Below are 25,609 nucleotides of genomic sequence, written 5' to 3' on the forward strand. Positions count from 1 at the left end.
AAGCTTTATACCTTGGAAAGGTTGAAAATAATGTAGAAACTCTAGATCCAAAATGCTTCACTCTTCCAAGATGAGCTTGTCTTCCTTCCTTCCTTCTTCTAAGCACAAAACACACACACACACACACACTTAGGTTGAAAATAGCTTCTCAAGGGGAACTAGGGTTGCAAAACGTCTAAAGAGGGATGGAGGCTGATGAGGTGAGGGGAAATGAAGCCATAAGGGTGTTTAAATATGAGCTAAACCCCAAAAATCAGGGTTTCCAAATATGGAAAGTATGCTCAGCGTATACACGTATGCATGGCGTACTCCCCTGAGACCAAATTGCAAAAATGCCACTAGGGGATCCTTTTGCACACTTTCTTGAACTAAGGGACCAATATACAACATAATTAAGTTATAGGGTTGAAATTAGAAGTACATTATCATCGGGATGTTACATTAACTCATAAGTCCAAATCCCACAACTATGCCCCTTAAGGGTAAAAAGACCATAATGTCCCTTCCATGGTACCAAACCCTAAATCTTGACCAAAAGTCAAAAATCAGCAAAAGCCAATTACCCATCGCCCAACACGTACGATGGGCATACACTCCTCCTATACGCGGTGTACTCGAAGAACCAGGTGGGTCGGAGGTCAGGTCTGGATATGTTGGGCATAGCCAGAAGTACACGGGGCGTACGTCGTTTGATCCCCAAAACCACTCTGAAATGTCTTAATCGTTAAGACATGCAATCCAAACATAGATCTGACCTCCATAAAACGTCTTAATACACAAAGTCCATAACTTTAAGCTTTTGCATGGCTAAAAAGAGCTTAATACATACTCAACACCACCAATCTCTTACATGGCTGGAAAGGGACCATCAAACAACCATTTTTATAACTCTAAGCACTCTAATACATCGAAAAGGACAACCAAAATACTTTAGAGTAACCCATACTCACAAAGGTCCAAGCTTTGGGACAAAAAGCTCATAGAAACCCATTTAAGAGATCTAGAAAGAAACACATCAAGGTATACACTTTATATCTTCAAAAGATGCACACGATGAAGAAGTTTTAGGATCTACAAGCTTGCATGTAACACCACCTTCTTCCTCAACAATAATGCACAAAATCACTAAAAAGACTCCAAGATCCTCACTCTCAAGGCTAGGGTTCGATATATAGGGTTTAGAGGGAAGGGAGGTTGTCTAAAAATGTCAAATGGAGGCATAAGGTGTTTAAATAGGGTTACAACTTGAATTTAGGGTTTTGCCACCTGTATGCGTATGCCCGACGTAGCTACTCGTACGCCCAGCGTACGTCGCCTCCACCCCGATCCTCGCTAAGGCTTACTCCTGACGTACATGGCTAGTACGCCCTGCGTAAGATGAAAATCCTCACTTCTTATTATAAAATCATTTAGAAAAAAATACATAAATAAATTGGTACCTCGGGATTTGGGATGTTACATGTGGTCTCATTAGGGTTAACAGTTACAATTACCTTAATGGTATAAATTGGCTCTCAACAATTCATTTGCATAATCCCTTACTTGAGCATAATGTTCACTTAGTATTCCTTCTATGAGAGTCATTTCCCTCATCCTAGCTCTATAACACTTTCTCCAAGATACTTCACAATGAAATTTATTTTGTATCAATTCATGCATATACTTACATTTCAATGTGGGAGTCCTAATCAAAGATACTTCACAATGAAATTTATTTTGTATCAATTCATGCATATACTTACATTTCAATGTGGGAGTCCTAATCAAGTCTTTCAAACACTACCTTGCAAGCCATGTTGGGTTCATTACGGAAGCATTCTTAAAGTTCCTTACACACTTATGCACATCAATCATTTTTTAAATACAAAAAGACATCTCTGTACTCATCCAAGAGGCCCAAATTCTAAATAGGAAAGGTGTTTTAGTCATTTTTCCTACCACATTGAACCAACATTCTAACACTATAACATTTATGGAATCTCATATGGTACCCATTGTTGATTTCATAGTTAGTTAAACAAACATTGAGTTGTTAAGGAGACTCATACCTTTCTCCATGCATATGTTTCATCTTGTTCCACTTCACGAAAGGACCTCGGGGGGCAAAATTCAACCACAACACCATCTTCATCTTAGATTGATGGCTCATTTCCATTTCCATGGTGTATCTTCAACATCAGATCCACATTCATCCTCATCCTCGTCCTCCAAATCAGGGATGTAAGCATCGTAATCTCCACAGAGGGTGTTCAGAAACACACATCGTTGCATCTAGAAGGTGGTCTGTTTTGAATTTATCTTCCTCTTCAACATCTATATACGTGATCTAATTCCTCATTTTGGTCTTCGTTAATAACATAATAGCCTCCTTCTTGTTGCTTGGTTGATTTCTCTTAGTAAAAACCCTCGATTTAGCTCTCGATGATTGAAACGACTAAAATGTAAAAACTTTAATTTGATGAGTGTTTATGTGGGAAAATGCCAGATTAGATGGGGTAATTGGTTACCTAAGTGGTAATCTGATTTTTACGTTAATAGAACCAATTTTTAAAGACTTCGTTACAAATTTCCCTAAATAATAATATTAAACTATAAAATGAAATAGTACTATTATTAAACTATGAAATTGATGTAGATTTGGGTAGTTTACATAATTATCCTTGGGCTCAAAAGCTGGCAAACTTCTGTGATCAACTCCCAACTTATCACGCGTTGCTCTTCTTATTCATTACAAACCCCAAAACGCCAAAAACACGCCCTTGAGAACTAAGAAACCATCCCTCCGACAGATCTCCGGCGTCTCTTTCCGTTTCCATTCAATCCAATTCACACACTCAAAACTCCGATTTAGATCTACAACACACTCGAACTCATCGAATTTCTCCTTTAAATTCCAAAAATCCGCTCATCGTTTTCTTTATTCTGTAACTTTTAATTTCTCTGTTGTTATTGTTAGTTGTAATCCATGAAGGAGATGTTCCGATTCCAGCAAGAGAAGGTCAGAAAACGACTTTGATTGTTATCCGCCTTGCTCCGACTAGATAAGGATTTAATTATTTTATTATAATTATCGTTTGTTATGGCGGATGCTTTATCTGCCATTCCGGCCGCCGTGCTTCGGAACCTCTCTGATAAGTTATATGAGAAGCGGAAAAATGCGGCGCTTGAGGTTAGTGTGCTTTTTGGTTATTTTAATCAATATTGGAATGTGCTGTATATGTTGTTTTAGTCAATTTTGAACTACTGTGCTGTTTTTGTTCTATTGTTTAAAATCTATTGTTAAGTTTTAGATTTGGTGATGATTTTGTTGTTGTTTCTTTAGGTTGAAGGAATTGTAAAGCAATTGACAGCTGCTGGAGATCATGATAAGATTACTGCTGTGATTAATTTGCTGACACATGAGTATACTTACTCACCTCAAGCAAATCACCGCAAGGTATAGCCAGAATGATTCTGAGATTTTACTTGGCATTGTTGATAATTTGTTATTCATATTTGCAGGGAGGGTTGATTGGCTTGGCTGCAGCTACTGTTGGTTTGAGTGCTGAAGCTGCACAACATCTCGAGGTTTGGATTAATTTCTTTGGCTACTTTTTTTTGTTATGACATAGAACACCTGTATCGGTTGAACCTCTATGATAGACTTGTTAGATTTCTGCAGTCGGTATAAAAATTATGCTATGTGATATAGGTCCTTAGTTTGGTGCAATCGTTATTCATAAATGAGATAAGTTAGGGTGCTGATCAGTTAACTTTCCTTTTCCTCATTTTTATCTCTGTGTGTATCTGTTAATTTGTTATTTTACTCTGTAGTACCATAACAACAAGAAGTCATTAATCTCAAATTAGTTGGGGATGCTCAATAGAAATTATAGAGGTGAACCCTATATGTTTCTATGACATATATAACATCATTTATGCACTCCTGTTTAAGGAATAGCCCTCTAGCATATTCAATGACCTCAAATCTGTATACTGATCACCCATGTCAATCTTGGTTACTAACTGTTGCATTCCAAAGTCTATATTGATGATCACTTGTTTAGGATTATTGATGCATCATGCATTCACAGTTTTTTTAAGATGTGATATAATTTAAATGTCTAAACCATTACAAGAACTCTCCAAATTAATTGAAAGCCTGTTTAGGAGTCATGTTCTTTGACATTTTATGATCTGTAGCTTAATCATCATATCTCAGTTGGGAGCTTTAAGTGATGTTCTCTTACATTTTAGTTTTGTTTGCAAGGTTTATGTTTTTGTTGTTGTTCTTGCAAGTCTGTTCTCTCCTCATACGTAGAGGACTTGCTTGTTTTGATGATAAACTTCATAGATATGATCATGGATGATCTACTTTGAAATTAGGGTTTATTGTTTTAATGAGTGGTTTTTAACACCTTCATAATCATGAACATACAAGAAATTGGTTTAGACTTCAGAACTTTGTTCTATGCACTCACTACTATATATAGTATTCCCATAAAACGTAACAACCTGCTGACATCATAGCCCTACACCTGTCTTTTTTTGTTCTTACGTGATTAAACCTTCCAAGGCCTAGACCCATTGGACTCTATGAACTGATCTCTATCAACTTTGTTGATGGAAAGTCTGAAATCAATTGGTAGATGGTAGGCTACTTGAAAATGTGGTTATTGAACTGTTTCTAGCACTTCTTTTACATATGGAGGCACAAGCTTTTGCTGCAATTTGAGTCATCTTAGAAGTTTTCCTTTAGCCTCACCACTAGATAAAACTTCAGTTTTATTAATGTATTTATATAAAATTATGAGTAGAATTTGTTGATCCCTTTACCATTAAATTGATACACAAGGACTAGTCAATATGTTGAAGAAAGCATAATCAGTAGTTTTATACTTCTACTAGCCTACTGGGCATTAATTCCCTATGTAGGTTCTCATTATATATTTATACACAAGGACTAGTCAATATGCAGTTACTTTTTCTTGATCATGTTTTTCTGAACTTTGCCTAACTATGCCTTTAAATAATAATTTATTGATGACACTTTCTGTAATCACATTTTCTTTTTCTTTATTTTTAGCTATCATGCTATTTGAGAAAATTATTAGTAGGTCAGGAAACTTTTTCGTGAGGGGTTGAATTTAATGTCTCTTTATATTGTCAATTCTTTTGGTATTAGTTTTTATATCTTTAAACTATCTTATTAATAGTTACAAAAAAGTAAGTGGTTGATGTGAAGTTTGACTTACTTTTTAAATTTGATAAGACTTTCTCTTTTTCTGATATGACCTGCCAGCAAATTCTACCACCAGTCATAAACTCTTTCTCTGATCAAGATAGCAGAGTTCGCTACTATGCTTGTGAAGCTTTATACAACATTGCAAAGGTGAGAATGAATCCAAACTTCATCAAACAAGCTTTTTTAATATAAACCATTTTCAACTTACCTTTTGAGTTTTACAGGTTGTGAGAGGAGAATTCATTTTCCACTTCAACAAGATATTCGATGCATTATGTAAGCTTTCAGCAGATTCAGATCCCAATGTACAAAGCGCTGCCCATCTTTTAGATAGACTCGTAAAGGCAAGTGGTCTCATTATATATTTTAGCTCTTACCCATTTTCTATATAATGCTATTTACTGAATTGCCCTTTACTTGTTGGAAAAACAGGACATTGTGACAGAGAGTGATCAATTCAGGTGACTATCTTTGGTTCTACTTTATATTTGTATATAAGGGTAACTAGTCATTTTTCATATTAACTTTTCCTTTTTTTTTTTTTTTTAATCAGCATTGAGGAATTTATACCGTTGTTGAGAGAGCGCATGAATGTGTTGAATCCTTATGTCCGCCAGTTTTTGGTGGGTTGGATCACTGTTTTGGACAGTGTTCCAGACATCGATATGTTGGGATTTCTTCCTGATTTTCTTGATGGTAAAATATATTTTATTTTAAATTTTATAAACTTTTTCTTTATGAAATTAACTTACATGATGATATATCCCAGGTTTATTTAATATGTTAAGTGATTCTAGTCATGAAATCCGCCAGCAAGCTGACTCAGCACTTTCAGAGTTTCTTCAAGAGATTAAGAACTCCCCGGTAACACTTCTACAAGAAATCTGTCATCAGATCTCTCAGTTATATTATTTTCTGACTAATTTACAGTTTGGTCCCTTAAAGGAATTAGCTTGCAATCTTGGTCTATATTTTGATGTTCTCTAACAGTCCTCCTGGTCCCTTAATTGTTAAATCTAACTACTCATCTGTTTTTTTTCAAATGACCATTTTGCCCTTGGACCAAAACTGAAAAAATACTATACCACAGGGACCAAAGTAGTCTTTTTTAAAATAAATTAACAACTGTGTAGTTAGATTTAACCATTCAGGGACCAAAATTGTTATGAATCATTAATATAAGGACCAAAGTTGCAAACTGATTCTTCAGGGACCAAAAATATAGTTTTTTTTTTCATAGTTTATTTGTTAATTTCTGACTCTAGCAGTCCTAATCTTGAAGTCTGTAGATTATGGTCGCATGGCTGAAATACTTGTACAAAGAGCAGCTTCTCCTGATGAATTCACTCGGTGGACTGCAATAACATGGGTAATAATGTCATTTATGAAAATTTTGAACTATTTGGGCAACCTATTTTGTTTAGGCATCACTTGGACAATTATTATCATTTTTTTTTTCTGCAGATAAACGAGTTTGTAAAACTTGGTGGAGACCAGCTTGTACCTTATTATGCTGATATATTGGGAGCTATCTTACCATGCATAGCTGACAAAGAAGAGAAAATACGAGTTGTAAGTTTTTATTTTTTTTATTCATTAATTATATTTTATTTTTCTGTATGTTTTTTTTTTTTTGATATGATAGTTGTTATCAGGTAGCCCGTGAAACAAATGAAGAGCTTCGTGTAATCAAGGCTGCTCCTGCTGAAGGATTTGATGTTGGAGCAATCCTTGATATTGCTAGGAGGTTTGTTTTAAATTTTAACCCTAAAGTTACAATAATTTTATAATTTGTAAAGTATCATAGTAAAATTACCTTTTTATCCTCTCAATCTATCAGGCAGTTATCTAATGAGCATGAGGCTACTCGAATTGAATCACTACATTGGATTTCAACCCTTTTGAATAGGCATCGTCAGGAGGTAACATTGGATTCTCATTACATGAACCTTTTTTTATATTATTTAATTTTATATTCTTTTAGAGATCTTTAAATTTACAAAAATTTCATGTGTTATAACATTAACAGGTCCTCTCTTTTCTGAATGATATTTTTGACACACTTCTCAAGTCATTATCAGACCCCTCTGATCAGGTAATCCACATGATGATGATGATACCTTTATTTATTGAAAGGGTATTTTAGACATTTGGCACAAACTTTGTAGGTAGTGCTCCTGGTGCTGGAGGTACACGCAGCCATTGCAAAAGACCAACATAACTTTCGCCAGCTTGTCATTTTCTTAGTTCAAAAATTTCGGACAGATCATGCCCTCCTCGAAAGGTGATAAATTATTTCTCTTCAATTCTTTTTTTTAAAATATATATTGACTATTTTGCCCTTTTCAGACGTGGTGCTTTGATTATTCGTCGACTTTGTGTGCTTTTAGATGCTGAAAGAGTTTACCGTGAACTCTCCAAGATTCTAGAAGGGGAAGCTGATCTGGATTTTGCATCTACTATGGTTCAGGTTGTTTTAGTAACTCAATAAAAAAATCATGAATATTTTTAAAATATTAAATATTTTTCATTTTGTATTTCAGGCTTTAAATTTGATTCTGCTCACCTCATCTGAGTTATCTGATCTAAGAGATCTTTTAAAGCAATCACTTGTTAACGCTGCTGGAAAAGACTTCTTTCTTTCATTATACGCCTCATGGAGTCATTCATCAATGGCCATAATAAGTCTCTGCTTATTAGCACAGGTAAGGTTATTATATTACCCTATATGAATATATTACATTATTCTTGAAAATTAAATTAATATTATTTACATTTTCATTTTTTTTTTGTTGTAGGCTTACCAACACGCAAGTTCTGTGATTCAATCTTTAACAGAGGAGGATATTAATGTCAGATTCTTGGTTCAGCTCGACAAATTAATACACCTTCTAGAGACTCCTATTTTTGCTTATCTTAGGCTGCAGGTGTGTGTTGATTGCTATTTAATTTAAAAAGTTGAATTTCTATTAAAAGAAAGTTAACTTTTTTATATTATTTATATGCAGCTTCTTGAACCTGGAAGATACATATGGTTGTTAAAATCGCTCTATGGTCTTCTCATGTTACTTCCTCAGGTGAATCTTGTTAATGAAATCTACTCTTCTAGTCCTCTTTCCTAAGTAGATAGATAAAAATGAATTGAAGAAATGTTTATTTTGATTTACTACGAATGCAGCAAAGTGCAGCGTTTAAGATCTTAAGGACTCGTTTGAAGACAGTTCCTTCATATTCCTTCAACAAAGATTCACGAAACCCTTCCACACTCTCACAAGATTTCAATAACATGAACATGAATGAGGAGGAAGATTCTTCTTCTCATAACATGAACATGAGCAATAATGGAATAAACTTTGCATCTTGGCTACAACGATTCCAACAGAAACAACACCAACATCGCTTGCATTCAAAAACACAAGCACGCGCCTTTTCACGCAACATTTCCATTTCCTCAAAGGTATCTTAATAAATTGAACACCTCATAAATCACTAATTATCATTTTTTTTGGAAATGATCGAATTTAATTACAAATGAAAAATGAGTTACAGGAGGTGAAGGAGGCTGAGAAAGCTGAAGAAGTGAGGGGGCCCACACCAGAGTTGAACAGGCCACCTGTTTCAAGATCATCGCGAAAAAGTGGTCCAGGGCAACTACATTTATGATCTATCATTGTCTTGTCTTGTGGGTATAAAGTGTAAATTGTATATCGTTAGTAGTTTCTGTCTCTGGTGAAGAAGTTGTTATTATGAAGATGATGGGTTGTAGGTTTTTTTTTTTTTTTTTTTTTTTCTTTCACCCTTTTTTCTTCCAGAAGAATGAATGCTCTGGGATGATGGAGGAGGTATTTGTTATTACTCCAGTGGATGTTTGCTCTTGTGGCTGTGTTATTTTTATTGGAGACCACAAGGGCCAAAGCCAGAAAAGATAGATATCCCGACTTATTTTAAACCTTAAACTTTATTCACTGATTGTCAATGTCAATGTCAATGTCAACTATAATAATAAATCTACTTGTTTTGTATTCTATGTTTCTTTCTTATCTTAAAGTTTATTTTATGTTTGTTACAATTCAAATTTATGGTATTATAGGTTTTGTTGCTAACTGTTTTATTGGCTATGTTTGATTGTCATTAACCAATTAATCAACTTATTTAATAACAAAATTAAGTTATATATAAACCAATATGTTTACTAAATTATCTACCATTTTGTCTAGAACCTAGGAATGATATTCTACCATTTTGGTCGATAGCAACTCGTGTGGAAGATTAGTTTCTCAACATCCGAGTTGCCATCGAACCAAGAAGTTGATACCGTTTTTTAGATACAAGGGATCTTATATATCACAAGTCTTCTATCAACAAAACTTGTAACTAGAACCAATGTTACTAAATCATTACAACTCAGACTAAATATTCTCTAGAATGTTTGTTTTGACATGAAACTGATCATTACTTTAATTATTTTGATGCCATTTTAAGGCTTCACGCGACTTCTTTATAGTTTGATAACAATTTGGTGGCAGCTCATATGGCTGTAAGCACAATCAGTCTGAAGTTATCAATGTTTACATGCTGCTTAAGGTTACTTCTCGTTGACCCTCTTAATCTAAGTTGTTTCTTAGCATTTATGCAATCTTCCAACTACACGCAGAGTTAATTGTTAATATGCAGTTACACCAACCCTTGAGTGAATGTTAGGACTATATGTTTTGGGTCATGAGGCGGAGACCTACACATGGTCTTTTTCTTGATCATATGATAACTCTTGGTTGGATTGCAACTCAGACGGGAGCAACCTGCATTTTGATCATTACACAATTTATATCAAAAATACATGTGAAATATAGTCTTCTACACCATCTATAGAAGTTTAGGTATTTTTAAATATGAAACTATGGAAACAACGCTAACAAATATACCCAAATACAATTCTACTAGAATATACAAATAAAACATGTCCTTACTTGGTCTAAGAAAAACAAACTTTATATGCATAATACTTTATCTATGTATGCCCCTTTACTTACATAAATTTGTCAAATTATTGGGATACACACTCATCCACTACAAATGGAAGGGGAGGGGGTACATATAGAATTAGCCTATGTAACCGTTATTATCTATTCAATCAGTTTCCCATTAAAATTAGCATAAGAAGTCAAACAATAAAATAACTATAAAACAAAAAAGATATGGAATATTGAGAAAATCCAAAATCACCTACAAGATTTGCATATTGTTGAATCATTTTCTTGGTCATTGTATTAAGGAGTTGTTTGACAAAACTAACTTGTAGTTGTAAAACTGGAAATTGATAGTTGATAGTTAGAAACTATAACTTTTATTTGTGTAGAAGTTTTCGGCAAATTAACTGAAAAATTATAATGGTCATTCTATTAAGGATGTGTTTAACAAAACTAACTGGTAGTTGTAAAGCTGAAAACTGGTAGTTTGTAATTCGAATTTGTAGTTTTTATTTGTGTAAAAGTATTCGGCAAATTAACAGAAAATTATAAAAGTTTAAAACTGGTAGTTGTAAAGCTGAAAACTGGTAGTTTGTAATTCGAATTTGTATTTTTTATTTGTGTAAAAGTATTCGGCAAATTAACAGAAAATTATAAAAGTTTAAAACTGTATAAAAACCAAAAGTTAAAAGTCGTGAAAATCTAAAAGGTCCTGAATCTACTTGAAGTAGCTTTTGGATTGTGAGTTTTTTGGTTAAAATAAAAATTTTAAACTTGAACTTACGATCAAAATTTCTTTTTTTAATTCGAGTTTTTTCTTAAAGCTAAAAAATGTCAAGATTTAAAAAGTTTGTAGTCAAGCATTAAGGGGTGTTTGAAATTGGCTATTTGAAGTGTTTATTGATTTCTTCTGGTTTGATACCAACAATAAGTAGTTTTTAACATTTAGATACAAAGTTTTCATAAACATTTATCGACTTAAATAAGAAGTTTTTGATAAGTTGTTAATTATTACACATAAAATAAAAGCTCAAACACTAAAAATAATTTATCAACTTATTCTGTTTCGACATCAGATAAGCTAATTCAAATTTTTTTTTTATTTAAAAAAACTCTTTTATAACACTGAATAAACTAATAAGCAATTTTACAAATAAACATATAACTGGTTGAGATTTTCTAATATGTATCCTAAAAGCACACATAAGAAACATAAATTATGAAAAATATTATCATAATCAAATATGAAATGCATTAATTATATTAAATATTTCTCATTGAAAAATATAAAATACGTTTATTATGGAGAATATTATGTATAATTAATATATTTCACATTTAATTATGATAATATTTTCCATAATTAATATTATTTATATAGAAAATCTCTAACTTAGTTTTAAATAAAAAAAATCTCAAACACCATTTGAATCATTAAATGGTTTGCAAGGCCAAGCAATCAAACAAATAGATAGCATGTGTGGATTTATAAATATCTTTTATATTTGACATTTAGTTTGTATTTGGAGTTGCCAAGACTTTTAAAAATATTGAATTAATTGGATATGTTGTTGCTCTTATGTATAAAAACACTACTAGATTCAATTGATAAAACCCCACCTCAAATTTAAAAGGTTATTATTCTTAAATTGTCAAATAATCGATTTTAGGCCTCAGTGAGTGATATTATTCTTAATTGGATAAGGTTGTTGCTCTTATTATCCTTAAAATCGATTCAAGTGATCACCAGTCTAGTTGGTTGTGATGCATCCTGGGTTATAGGCCTCAGTGGGTGAGGTCAAGAGTTCTACTATTAGCTGAGCACATTTGGGGGATTTTCCCTGAATTGGCGGGTTTGATTCTTCGTTCCCTTTGGTGGTGAGTGGTGCCCCTCTTGGTGGCCCGCCAGACATTCCTGATCCATCGGGTCGGATTACCTTCTATTTGCCGGTTCAAAAAAAATCTATTTTATGTTTTGAAAGGGTAACCAACTTATGTATTCCATATGGTTACCTACTATTCTAGGTTGAATACGTCACCAGGTTACCTGCTATCTTAGGTTGAATACGTCACCCATCTTTCAAATTTTACACTTTTGACCAAAGTTTTAAAATTTATTACAAATTCGGCCCAAATTCAAAATTTAGTTAGGAATATGCCCTAAATTTATTTTTCTACAACTTTTCTAAGACCTAAATAGTTTAGAAGATTTTTTCTCAACCTTTTTTTTTCCATTTTTTTTAAATTATAATATTTTCTTAATTTTTTTTCCAACTTTTGTATTAACACATATACATTAGCAAACATTTTTTTTCCCTACTTTTGTATTGTCTAATATACATTAGCAAACCAATTTTTTTTCAAAATAATCGTTTAAAATTGTTGTGTTTTATTATTTCATTGCATTTTAAATAATATTTGTTATTTCATCAAATCCAAATGTTGTACAATCAAAGATGAAAATTTGCTAATGTATATGAGACAATATGATTTAAAACCCAAAAAATAATAAAACAAAATTTTTGTAAAAATATTATTTTTTTAAAAAGTTGGTTTGATAATACATATTAGACAATGAAAAAGTAGGGGAAAATTTGGTTTGCTAATGTATACGACGCAATACAAAAGTTGAGAAAAAAAAAAGTTAAGCACAAGTTTTTAAAAATTTTCAGAAAAAATAGAAAAAGAGTTAAGAATTTTTTTTCTAAAATATTATAAAAAAATCTTTAAAATCTTGTGGAAAATAAATTTAAAAGAAAAAAAATAAAATTTAGTAAAATTCATAACAAAATTTTAAATTTTAATTGAATTTGTAATAAAATTTAAAATTTAGGTTAAAAATATAAAATTTAAAAGAATAGATTCAACCTAAGATAGGAGGAAACCTTATCAGAAATATGAATTTGTTACCTTTTTAAAACATAAAATCAATGAGTCGGCAATTTTGACATAATAAAAAGTTAGTTAACAAAAAACAGTGATAATCCCTAATCAAATTAAGAATTATTTTTGCAAATCTAAAAATATAAAATAATGTCACTTGGATTATCTTATATAATGTACTATGCTTAGTAAGTTCTTAATAAAGTTTTACTTATATAACCGGTTTATAATTTTAATTGTAAGTTAATAATATAAAGTATCATTGCAAATTTATTGAAAAATATATTTATTCATGGTTAATTATATAAAAGAACGTTTTATATATATATATATATATATATATATATATATATATATATATATATATATATATATATATATATATATATATATAATTTTGTTTATTTTGAAAAAGCTCTTAAGTTTTGCTATTTTTTTCTACTTGGCTCTTTTAGGAAGTTTAGACACAATCTTCCGGTTTAAAAAATCTTCAACTTTTTTCCTCTCCCCTTTCCCCTCGCAGCACATTTTGCAAACTTTTTTATTATTATTATTATTTTAACTTATAATTCATCTTTTTTTTTTCTTGTTGTTGGAGTTTTTGATAGCTTTTAACAGCAAAATCTAAAGGAGACATTTATAATTTTTTTCAAAACAAAGAGAAAAAATGTCGTCTTCAATTCTTGTTGTTTCAAAATTTATTTTTAGGATGCTAAAAAATTATAGCATATGAAATTTAACAATTAACTACCTCAAGAGGAAGATTTCATTTTCTTTATATTTCATGGAATGAAGTTGATCCATGGTTATGAGGATTTCTATGTTGAAAGAGAACCTAACTTGTAGACCCTGCAACACTCGTGTATGTTAATCATACATAACACTGGATCATATAGACAATCAAATACTTAATTCTACCCTAAGCCCTTCATCAAACAAGAATAGGAAATAAGGCTAAATCAAACATTCTCAGGCTATAACATTTTAGTTATGTACAACTATGATACATACACTAAGCAACTACAGTTATGATGTCAACTCCATATAAGAAATAACCCTAGGCTATCTAGCATCATATAATCAGGAAATTCTATCATGCAATTCCTGAAGATCCCTAGCTTATCAGTAGCATGTTATTCTAACATATCAAAATATCAAATAACATTGTGGTAATTTGGGATCTACTTATTGGCTCCGGCTGATCGTATACATCGCATCCTCTTCGATTATTTTGAAAACAATTTGGAAAAATCATTTTTAAAACCTTTTCCTTAGTTTGAGACTAGATTTACACGAGTGTTCCAATAATTCACTCAAACCAAGGCTCTGATACCAACTTGTAACACTTATAAAAATCACAAGAAATTTAAGCATTTAAAATCAATCCCATTCATAAATTGTTTACAAATCATAGTTTTCAAAACATTTTTCCAAACATCAGAGTCCCCCAAAATCATAAGTCATAAATAAGAGGATGTGTACGGTCATGCCTTCGCCTTCCCGTAGTCATCCGAAGTACCTGAAACATAACCCAAAACTGTAAGCCAATGCTTAGTTAGTTTCCCCCAAAGTACCAACACACAAGCGTATAACATATGCAATAACAACATGTACTGGGTTCACAACTAAAAGACTAGATTACCCCTGAGGTACACATAAGCTTGCCCTCGGGGTCCACAACTTATGTACGGCTTGCTCCCTGATCCAAATTAGTCATCGAACTGAAATACCCTTAAGCCCCTAGTACGAGTCTGGCATACCACCTGGTCCTCAGATCGTATCTAGAATGCTCTTGAGCCCTCAGTATGAGTCTGACATGCCCTAACCGACCCTCAGTGCATATCTGGAATGCTCCAGGGTTTGTTAGCCACCGCACGAAGCAGTACGACCTCAACCCAACACAATATGTTGACATATAATAGATAACAACATATACATATAATCATACAGATAGAATCACAGGTAGTCTTACAGATCTACCAAACTAGCATATCGATAACTAGCATAATCATGCATATCTACTCCACACTCGGCATATCATATAATAGTAGGACATCAAACCAATAGACCGGCCTTGGTGCATTCGACTTATCAGTACAATGAGAAAAACTCACCTCACAAACTGGACAAAATTGATGAGGTATCGACTCCGAATCTCAGCTCTAACCGACACCTATCCATCCAAGTAACCAATCACAATTAAAATCCCAAAATACCCTTAGGTCAAACTTAGTCAAAGTCAAAGTCAAACTGGTCAACTCAACTGTCAACCCAGCCAAGTCAGCTCAATTGAGTCAACTTAGAGTGAGTATGCAGGGCGTACTCCCTACATACTATGGGCATACTTGCATGTTGACCACCATCGGGGTGGTTGACCTCATATGCTGGGCGTACTTTAAATACGTGGGGCGTACTCCCAGAAGTCCCAAAAACCTTCTAAATGATGTATGGAGCAAAACCAACCATTTGTAACCCATATTTATGACTTAAGACCCTTCCAAGGGTCTGAAAGGATAGCTTAATGGGTTAAGAACATGCTATGTTCATGAATCATTATTTTAGGACCAAAAAGGTGAATTAAAGAGCAAAAACCTAGATCTACAAGATAGAGTGGGAAATATGCAAGCTTTATACCTTCAAGTTGTTGCAAACCAAGAAGAAATACCAGATCCAAAGTGCACAACTCCAAGATCTTCTCACCACCTTCTTCTTTCTTCAACATCACTCCAAAACTCACTTTAAAGCTCAAAGTCTCTCTCATGCTCTAGGGTTGCTTGATGGATCACGAAAGGATTCTAGGTAAGAAGAGGATATGAGTCCATAAGGTTGCTTAAATATGAGCCAAAGCCCTAAAATTAGGGTTTGCATGCATACCATGTACGCCTTGCGTACGAAGTGTACGCCCAATGTACTCATCCAATTCTAACTTTTATCAAAATGCCACTATGGGCCCTTTGCACTCTTTCTTAACTTAGGGAACAAAATGCAATATAATAAAATTATAGAGTCCAAAATTAGAAGTACCGCATCATCGGGATGTTACAAAGGCTCAAAAACCTAACATCGCGTCTCACGTCGTAAGAGTCACTCTTTCCGATTCCAAAGACTCTCACCTGACTTAGACAACTCAGCAAGGGATAGGTTTTGCCTGCTCGTGTCATGAGACCTCATGTCCCACGCCGTGAGAACGATCTGAAGCCTAAACCTACGATTCATGTTCTTAATTCGTTCAACCTTTAATTTTAACTCTTACAGAAGCTTAAGGGGACCCTAATGGTCCATAAAAATGCTTGTTTTGTGTACATGCATACACCATGCATGTCCCTACACCATTTTAGGTCAAAAGTAGAAATATGGCCTCAAGTTCTCATATAAGCTTCTAATACCATACCAACATCTAGATCTGGATGATATAAGACTTAAAAAGCCAGTTGAATCCATAAAGTTGCTAACTTTATGGATCTTCTTCACTCTAACAAGCTATAACGTAAGGAAATGGGACCAAAAACCTAGATCCAACCATTAAATGAAATAAAGTCTTAGTCTTGATACTTTCAATGGTTCAAACAAGAGAAGAGCTTATTACAATGATGCTTCCTTGAAACTCCCTTTACAATGGTGCTTCTTCTCTTTCTTTTTATCCTTCAAATAAGCAAGACACTAAGGATCTCATAGAGGGTTGAATTTAGGGTTCCAGAAGGCTTAGAGGGTGAAAGAGGCTGAGGATGTACAACACTAGCCTCTCATTTCTTTAAATACATGAAATATTAGGGCTTTGAGTCATTAGGTCGTCCTCACGTCGTGAGACTTATGCCTCACATCATGAGACTAAAAAAAAGGTTGTCAACTGGTCTACTAATACTCACGACGTGACCATCACATCTCACGTTGTGACCCCCCTCGAAAAGCTATAAATTCAAGGAATTATGTATCTCAAGGATCTGGATGTTACATGATCCATAATAATGTCATTATATTCCTTTGAAACTCTGTTTTTTTCATCAATAATTTAAAGAACCACTATGGCTTTGATACCGGTTGTTGAGAATTTTTTTTAAGACAAATAATTGTGTAATTATATATGTTAACTCAAAGGGATCATTAATAGGTCTTCAATAAATTAGATGTAGAATTAACAAGTTAAATTACGTAAATCATAAGAATAATAATTAAATAATAAATATAACCAAGGATAAAAACTTAGTTGAATCTCAACCAAGCTTGTATGCAAAACTTAGTTGAATCTTAGCCAAACTTGTATGCAAGACTTAAAGTTGATAAACGATGAACAAAATAATTTTGATGAATAATATGAAGTTGAACATTTCTATAAATTTTAAGGTACACATTCAACATACTCATAATCTCTTTATTTATAGACCCATAAAATACTTTCAACAGATAGGATGCATTACAGACAAAATCTAAACAAAAGATATCATTTAATAAAATACTAACACAAGTACCATGTTGCGGTGTAAAGCACACCAGACTCAACCAATCACCAACTTCGGTTACAAGGTAACTTCGGTCCACATCCAAAAACATCTTTGCATTCCTTCAACACCTCACCATAAACACTTAGCTGCTGATGGACACTTTCATGCACCAACAATATTCAACAAATTCCTTAGGCATTGTATAATTTTTCAATGTATAAGGAACCTAATGACATTATTATTGATCAAATCAATTCTAAGATTGAAAATGCTTATACCAGAAAAACATGAAAGCTTAAATTATATTCTAAAGATAGTTTGAAATTTAAAAGTTGTCCTTCAGTTTTATTCTTAAAATAATCTAAGATATCAAAGCCCTTTAGATCATGAACTTTAAATGCTATTATATATATATATATATATATATATATATATATATATATATATATATATATATATATATATATATATATATATATATATCAACAAAATTTCAGCACAACATGTTTTCTCTTTGTGTTGAAAAAAATATATTTTTTTATATTTTAATGTTAAAAACTATTAAGAACACAGTGATAGAAACAATAAGAAAAATAGAGAAATTATAAGCCAAAATATAAATACCTAATATAAAAAAAATGAGTTTCTTTGAAAAAAAGTCAAGAGTTATAGAAAATAGTCGATGATTTTTCCAATTTTTTTATAAAACCACAAAAATACTGGTAAACTTGCTAAGAAATGTAACAAACTTTACAATGCTTTACATATAATGACTCTAATTTTTCTAGATTTAAAGAAAACATAAAAGAAAAAAAAAGAATAAACAAAATTAAGAAGTTTCAAAGATTTTGTTATAGCATGTACATTTATTTATAGCTTTTAAGAAGGATAAAACGGTCATTACTGTTATTCAATCCAAAAAAAGAAACAATGTTTGTTCATATAACATTTTCAAGACATGCAATACTTATCTATTAAGTAGTAAGTATGCATTGAGTTTACAATCCTTTCAGCTTATTATATATTTTATTTAAAAATACAAAATTATAATAAAGATAAGGGTCATTTTTTTTTCTTGTTCGTCCTGGGTTTTTAAGAATATTTTATTTTTCAGGACCGACCCTACCTATATATTTCTCAAATCTTGAGAAAATATTTCCATCAACATGGTTCTTGAACCAATCTAATGATCTATACATGAGAAATACATGAAAGATAATTATAACAACCAACTTAACAAAAACGATTCAAGGGTATAATAGTAAATATACAACATAATTATCACCTAAAAATAAATGAAGATCAAAAGAACTACATATATAACATGGTATTAATCTTTATTTTCTATTCCTCAACTGTCCACGAGCCACACTTCCATGAATGCCCAAATGTCAAGAAAAATCATTGCAAACAATACAAAAAAGTCATGTAAATGTAAAAAAATTATAAAAATAATAAAAGAAAATAGTTTTACCAACAAAAGTGAAACAGAAAAATACTTTTACTCTGGTACCGTCTATCAAGGCTTTGATTCAATTAGTGTACCAGTAAAACTGGAATGTGAAAAAAGCCTACAAAGTACAAACCTTAAGTATACAAATTTTCATAACAAATACTACAAATACAGAGAGAATAAACTATCATTACACTTGAAACAAAATCAGTATAATATCTACAATGTCCACTACAAAATGTGACATAAAAATTCATTAAAATTGTGTTTTTTAAGGACTGAGAGTGCATACAAATAGAAGAAAAATGGATGGAGAACATGAGGTATTTGAGTGGTTTTCCCACTCCCTGTTTCTCCAAAGATTATGTTAGTTGAGTGAGTCTCCACCAGATAACCGCATATGAAAAAAATAAAGAGCGTGTATCTCAACCAACGTCATTTTCTCCATATCTTCAAATTTGGTGCATCGGAATTTACTGTGAACAATTTGGATTTCACCTATGAATGAAGAAAAAGGTTGAATAACATTTTCAGGAGTAGATGTTGAAAATACATGGAATAACTCCCCTCTTTCTGTTCCACTTCAAGACATCGACGATGCCTCCTACTGGTCGTCGATCATATTCAACCTAGATTCGTCGCCATCCACTACCCTATACGACAACGGAGATGGTTGAAAAAATGTGAACTTTGTCGGTAGCTCGAAATCAAAGTCTGACCCACCCATCACGATTCCAAACTCCGGTCCAATTAGAAATTAAGCGAAAGACGAATCAAGAACAGTGGCTAAGATGATGATGGTTTTGAGATGAACAATGGATAGAGGATGACGGTGGAGGAGTTTTCTGGAGAAAGCTGAAAGAAGTGGAATGATCGAAAAACAAAGCAATGAAGAAAAAAATGTTCCTTCATCTGAGATAGACAGAGGAGAATGGAGAAGAATAGGGAAAATGAGTGTAATCGAACCAGACTGGATTAGTCGGTGGAGCGGTGGGGGATACACCCAAGAAGGATTAATTGGAGGATGATGGCAATGGGGGACATGTAGTAAAAGCAGACTATAAAGGAAACCCTACAAAGAAAAAAAAATCAGCCAAACACTAAAGAGTTCAAAATTAGTATATTATATAATGTATTAAATATAAGATTTTATACACTTAATCTTTTATTTTATCTACGATTTATAAATCAAACTTGAATTTGAATTTAAAGACTTAATTTAAATTTTAAAAAAATCAAAGTATCTATATTGTTTGTTAGGTGTTGTTTGGCATTATTAAGTTTGTTTAAATGAAGCGGATAGAAAACAGGAAGGGGCACCATTCACTCATCGTGCATTCACGCACGCCTCTATTCTACAGGAACTATGATACCTAAAAAGGGGGCGACAAAAAAGGGTTTGATACGTTGATCTTCATCTCTCAAATTCTCCCATCCATAACTAATCCCTTTTTTCCGATTTTCAATCCATCAATTTCATCCCAGTCGCTTTCAATCCTTTCCAAATTTCGGCGATCTTTTGATTTTGTTCTGCCATTTGTTGTCGTGTTGAAAAATCAAAGGAATTTTAACCCTATCGTATTCATGGGTTTGAAGAATTTGTTTCATCGGAAGAAGAAAAACGGCAAAGACGACAGCAGTCACAACGGCACAAATCCAGTGTCGAATAAGTCGCCGCCGGTGGCATCGCGTACGAGCTCCTTCAACTCTCGCGAGCGGATCGAGGAGGAGTTGGAACAAGTATTCAAAAAGTTCGACGTCAATGGCGACGGGAAGATCTCGTGGTCTGAACTGGGATCGATAATGGGAAGCCTCGGCCACCAGCCTAACGAGGAGGAATTAAAGAACATGATCAAGGAGGTGGATGCAGATGGCGACGGATTCATAAATTTGCAGGAGTTCGTCGAGTTGAACACGAAGGATATCGATTCGGCGGAGGTGTTGGAGAATCTGAAGGACGCGTTTTCTGTTTTCGATATCGATAAAAACGGGTCGATCTCGGCGGAGGAGTTGCATAACGTTTTAGAGAGTTTGGGGGAGGAATGCTCGATCGCGGAATGCCGGAAAATGATCGCCGGTGTGGATGTTAACGGCGACGGCATGATTAGCTTTGATGAGTTCAAGGTGATGATGATGACCGGAACGCGCTTTGATTCGATCGGGTCTCAGAGACATGTGGAGGTCAAGGACAATTAATTTTCTTAATTTTAGTAGTTAATATTTTGAAAATATTAAAAAAAATCAGAAAACTCTTTTCTTTTTAGTTTTTAATTCCCATTTCTTGTTTTGAGTATTCATGAGAAGAATCATGATTGATGATCCCCATCAGTTTTTTAGATTATTTTTCAAGATTCATCTTATTTATATTATGGCGATTTAAATGATTATTATGAGTTGTTGCATCTAGTTTATTCTGTTACATCTACTTTATTCATTTTATGTGAAGCTCCAACTATTTGGGAGGCCTATTAATTAATCATATTATTTGATAATTAATTATAAAATGTCTTTAGATTTTACAGTAAAACTAATAGTAGTTTAAAGTTGTAGTTTTTATTTATGTAGAAATATATACTAGTTTTGAGTTTTTTAAAGGTGTAAAATTAGATTATACAACAAGCTACTTTAATTAGCTTTTGAATTATGAATTTTTGTTCAAAATAGAAGTTAAAAAAACTCAATAATTTTTTTTTTCGTGAACTTTTCTTTAAAAACTAAAAACTTTCAAAATTGAAACTAAAAACTTTCAAAAATTATGTGCGAAATGTCATTATTAATTAATCATATTATTTGATGATCGATTCAAATATTTTTCTTATTCCAACAAACCAAATTATATAATATTTTTCTTATTCTTACAAACCAAATTATATAATGATAGGTATTAATAAAAATCTTAATGCATGTTAAGGATTTAAGCTTAAATGGTGATGAACATGTTAAATAACAATTATTATGTAAAAACTTTCACCAAATTTAATCAAAATTTATGAACTGTGAATTTGGTATAGGGTTAAAACAAATGTCTTACTCATTGTATAATGATAATTAATTTAAAGGGCAGTTCGTTATAATGTACATAAGTTAAAGCAAATATCTTTAAATAAGTTGAATATGAATGGACTAATACTTTCGGTTGTTATTATGTGTATTCTTAATAAAGTTTTAAGATGATCCTAGACCTCGATTGTATAAATGATGATGACTAACATGGTTAATTAATGTCATTAAATACGAATGAAATGATATTTGACATGAAAATGTAACAAAATCTCATTGGAAATATGTTATTAGTTATAAACCAATGTTGTTATAAATGGGCAAAATGTTGTTAAACTAGTTCAAGAATGAAGTAACCAAAAGTATTGAATTGTGTTTAGAAGTATATTGAAATACCATAACATATGATATACAACCAAACTACAAATACAATTTTGTATTATAAGTACATTACCTAAATAGGTAATGCCGACAAAAGATGGTAAAGTTAGGTTTGTATCTAAATAAGAACAAAAGTGTACAAACAACCAAGTATTAAATTGCTATGGAAAATACTTGCAATTTATTTTATTGTTAGTAAATAAGGTTTGAAATGGAATTATTTGGCATATCAACAAATGGTTAAGGTTAGAAAAATCGATATGAGTTCACAACAAATGGAGGTTCGCCTGCAGTGACTCCAGGGCATGAGGCAAAGCCTCATGTTTGCAGCGGGGGATTAGTCGGTGCGCGAAAGCTGGCCCGGAAACCCTCGTTAGGGAAGTTCCCTTTCCAAAAAAAAAAAAAGTTGATGCATGCTATAACTCTACATGCTTGATTATGTTTATGACATTGTGTGATCATATTTGGTATGCAATCTTGTGTATAGTTCGTTCATTATTATATGTATTTTAGAATTAGACCATCCACATGGTATGGTGATTATATAATCACTCATTGATCATATTGATATATCATGTAGTCTTTTTGATCTGTCATATGTTGATCGCTTGATCGAAGAAAAAAAAAATAGTCTCTAGCATGAATGTTGACTATTATGATATGTATGGTGATAAGTTGTGACATGCTAGCACCCTTTGCTACAATGTGGTATGATATAAATATGGTTGGGGCACATTTGGGATACCAAGGAAGTGGACAAGCATGGTTAGTTGCAATTTTATAACGATTCTAGTTCATCGACTTGTGTATGCTTTGGAGGCGTTGGATTAACGACAACCATGGATTGTTTTCATTCATCTCCCATTAATATGATGGTTATTTGGGGTATCTCCCCCTAATGTACTCGTAAGTGCGATTGAATGCCATTGATTATTGACATGTGCTGCGGTCCTCGGATATTCTCCCATATTTACTGATGATGATGATGTTATTATATTTGCATGGTGACATCGTATATGTCATATTTATGTTTGATTTTAGTTTCATATAAATCATAAAATAGACACTTTCTCGCCTAAGCATTTTCATTCGGTGCAGGGGCGAACACATAGATTTATACTAACCGAAGCTTAAATCGTAATAATAGATACTAAAATAATATAACTAATGCATAAAATCAATTAATAGAAGTTGAGAATTACATTGTTCTTGAATCTTATGTTAAATATCTATGCTTTGTTGCCTTTGTTTACCTAATTTAGTTCTTAGTGTAACATAATTCTTAATTGAGGGGTTTTGGAGCGTAAATTTAAAATATGTTTGACACGTTACAACTAAAGTCTAATTGCATAAATATCAAAATGAATCAAATTTTATTATTTAAATAATTGCATATATTCATTTCAAGCGAATGACATAATATCAATAACTCACTTCAAACACAATTATCATAATTTACCGAGTCTAAATCTAATTTTGTTATCTTGTTAGCATTTGTTAGGTTACTTTGAAACTCCTTCCATCTAGGAACCATTTGGCATTTGCTCAGTTTCTAATGTGAAAGTCCAAACACAATAAGTCACAAAAAAATTACAAACTATCAAATTGACAAATAATTGATTTAGTAAAACACCATGACATAAAAATTAGAAAAATAAAGTAACAGATTAGATAAGTCACAAGTGAGAACCAGTATCCAAAACAAAAAAGAAAAAACATAGACGTTTGGATAATCAAAATTAAACTTTATATAATAAAAAATTTAGAGGTAAAACAGAAAAAAAAAATCATAAATATGAGATGTTCTTACATAATTGAGATGAAGACGTAAAGAATTTGAGTGTGATTCAACTTAGGAACCAATCGAATAGAAGACGCTTTCTAAAACCATCCAGAGTGACATTCTAGGAAATCCATACAAACATATCACCAAGATTTTGTGAGCTAGATGCCAAGACCTTATATTTCCTACCCTATAAGACTTCATGAACAATTTAGAAGAATTATATTATGTAAGATTTATGGTAACATATATACATATGTTTTGTAAAGGGGTCCTAAGCTATTTACTAAATAATTTTCTACTTATTCTATCATATTCAAATGACATAGATTGCTTATTTAAAATATTTTATACTTGATAAATTCCACACTGAATATGTGGAAAACAAAATATGGTATCCATGGTGCAAAAATTTAGGAACGGGGATAAAACATTACGCCATAAATATATTCTTTTTATAAATAAAGATCATGCTCAAAATATCATATTGCATCAAAAAACTCATAGGTACGTCAAATAAGCTATCATGCATCTAATCTATCATAATAAATGAAGGTTTTTTTGCCACATGTCCTCTTTTCATTCATTTGGATACATGGTATTTTCTAGATTTTTTAAATTTTCTATTTCCACTTGTCATTTTATTGTATTTTTCATTTTATTAAATTAAAATTTCACATTTAATGTGTAAGGTAATATATGTAAAGTATTTATTAAAAAGAATTTATATATGTAATGTATTCAATACATTAAAGTCTCATTAATTTTAATAATTCAAAATTTTCTTATTTTTCTTATAAATTCAAACTTTTCAAATTGTTAAAATTTTATATTTATTTTTTTAATTAAACCTACATGAATTTTACACCTAATCATGTAATATCGATGCATCAATGTAATCGACGCATATCAAGTATACTATTAAACATTTTCATTTTCAAGCATAACAATACATCTTTAAACATTTTCTTTTTTTTCAAAAGGATGAATGCATCTTTAAACATTTTCCTTTTCAAGAAGATCATTAGATCTTTGCAATAAACATGCAATATACAACATACGTTAATTTGAAAATGATTCAAGTTTTGTCGTACCTAATTTTCATAAATATCAGTTAGTGCTAACTTATTGTAACAACCCTCTTTATATCCTTCATGAAAACATTTGTTTTTAAATCCTAAAGTTTATAGTTTAAGTTAGCGGAAATAACGGTCCTAAGGTTTCCAAAACAAGTTTAAAAGTTTAAAATAGTGAGAATGTAACAATAAAATATTATAACAATAGTTTAATAAACTATACATGACGTGGCCTTATTAAGAAGTCTACAAAGGATAATGATAAGGATATAGAGCCCCCAACCAAAGCCTGTAGGTTATGATTGCAATTTGGACATCCCACAAATATGTGTCCAATGTTACAAGACGAATCGAAACAAGCTTTAGCAATATGAGGATTTTCGGGGAAAAACCAAAGGAAGTA

The 25,609-nt window shown here is 32.1% G+C and overlaps 2 protein-coding genes across 2 annotated transcripts; both read left to right on the forward strand.

Moving 5' to 3' along the window:
- The first annotated feature begins 2,668 nt into the window (after positions 1–2,668).
- On the forward strand, positions 2,669–9,251 carry LOC145036500 (ARM repeat superfamily protein). The gene is made up of 20 exons (XM_078984960.1): positions 2,669–3,169; positions 3,323–3,436; positions 3,502–3,567; positions 5,282–5,371; positions 5,449–5,568; positions 5,657–5,685; positions 5,778–5,920; positions 5,994–6,088; positions 6,507–6,593; positions 6,689–6,796; positions 6,880–6,971; positions 7,065–7,146; positions 7,254–7,319; positions 7,393–7,508; positions 7,574–7,694; positions 7,768–7,929; positions 8,023–8,151; positions 8,233–8,301; positions 8,403–8,681; positions 8,774–9,251. Exons 1-20 carry the CDS (start codon positions 3,080–3,082, stop codon positions 8,885–8,887), a joined length of 2,172 nt encoding a protein of 723 aa, XP_078841086.1. The 5' UTR covers positions 2,669–3,079; the 3' UTR covers positions 8,888–9,251.
- Positions 9,252–20,266: 11,015 nt separating this feature from the next.
- LOC145036501 (putative calcium-binding protein CML25) lies at positions 20,267–21,350 on the forward strand. Its single transcript, XM_078984961.1, has one exon. The coding sequence runs from the start codon at positions 20,551–20,553 to the stop codon at positions 21,160–21,162; it is 612 nt and encodes a 203-aa protein (XP_078841087.1). The 5' UTR covers positions 20,267–20,550; the 3' UTR covers positions 21,163–21,350.
- Positions 21,351–25,609: the final 4,259 nt, after the last annotated feature.

Source organism: Lactuca saligna, chromosome 3 (assembly GCF_052625555.1).
Source record: "Lactuca saligna cultivar CGN05327 chromosome 3, ASM5262555v1, whole genome shotgun sequence".
Lineage (NCBI taxonomy): Eukaryota > Viridiplantae > Streptophyta > Magnoliopsida > Asterales > Asteraceae > Lactuca > Lactuca saligna.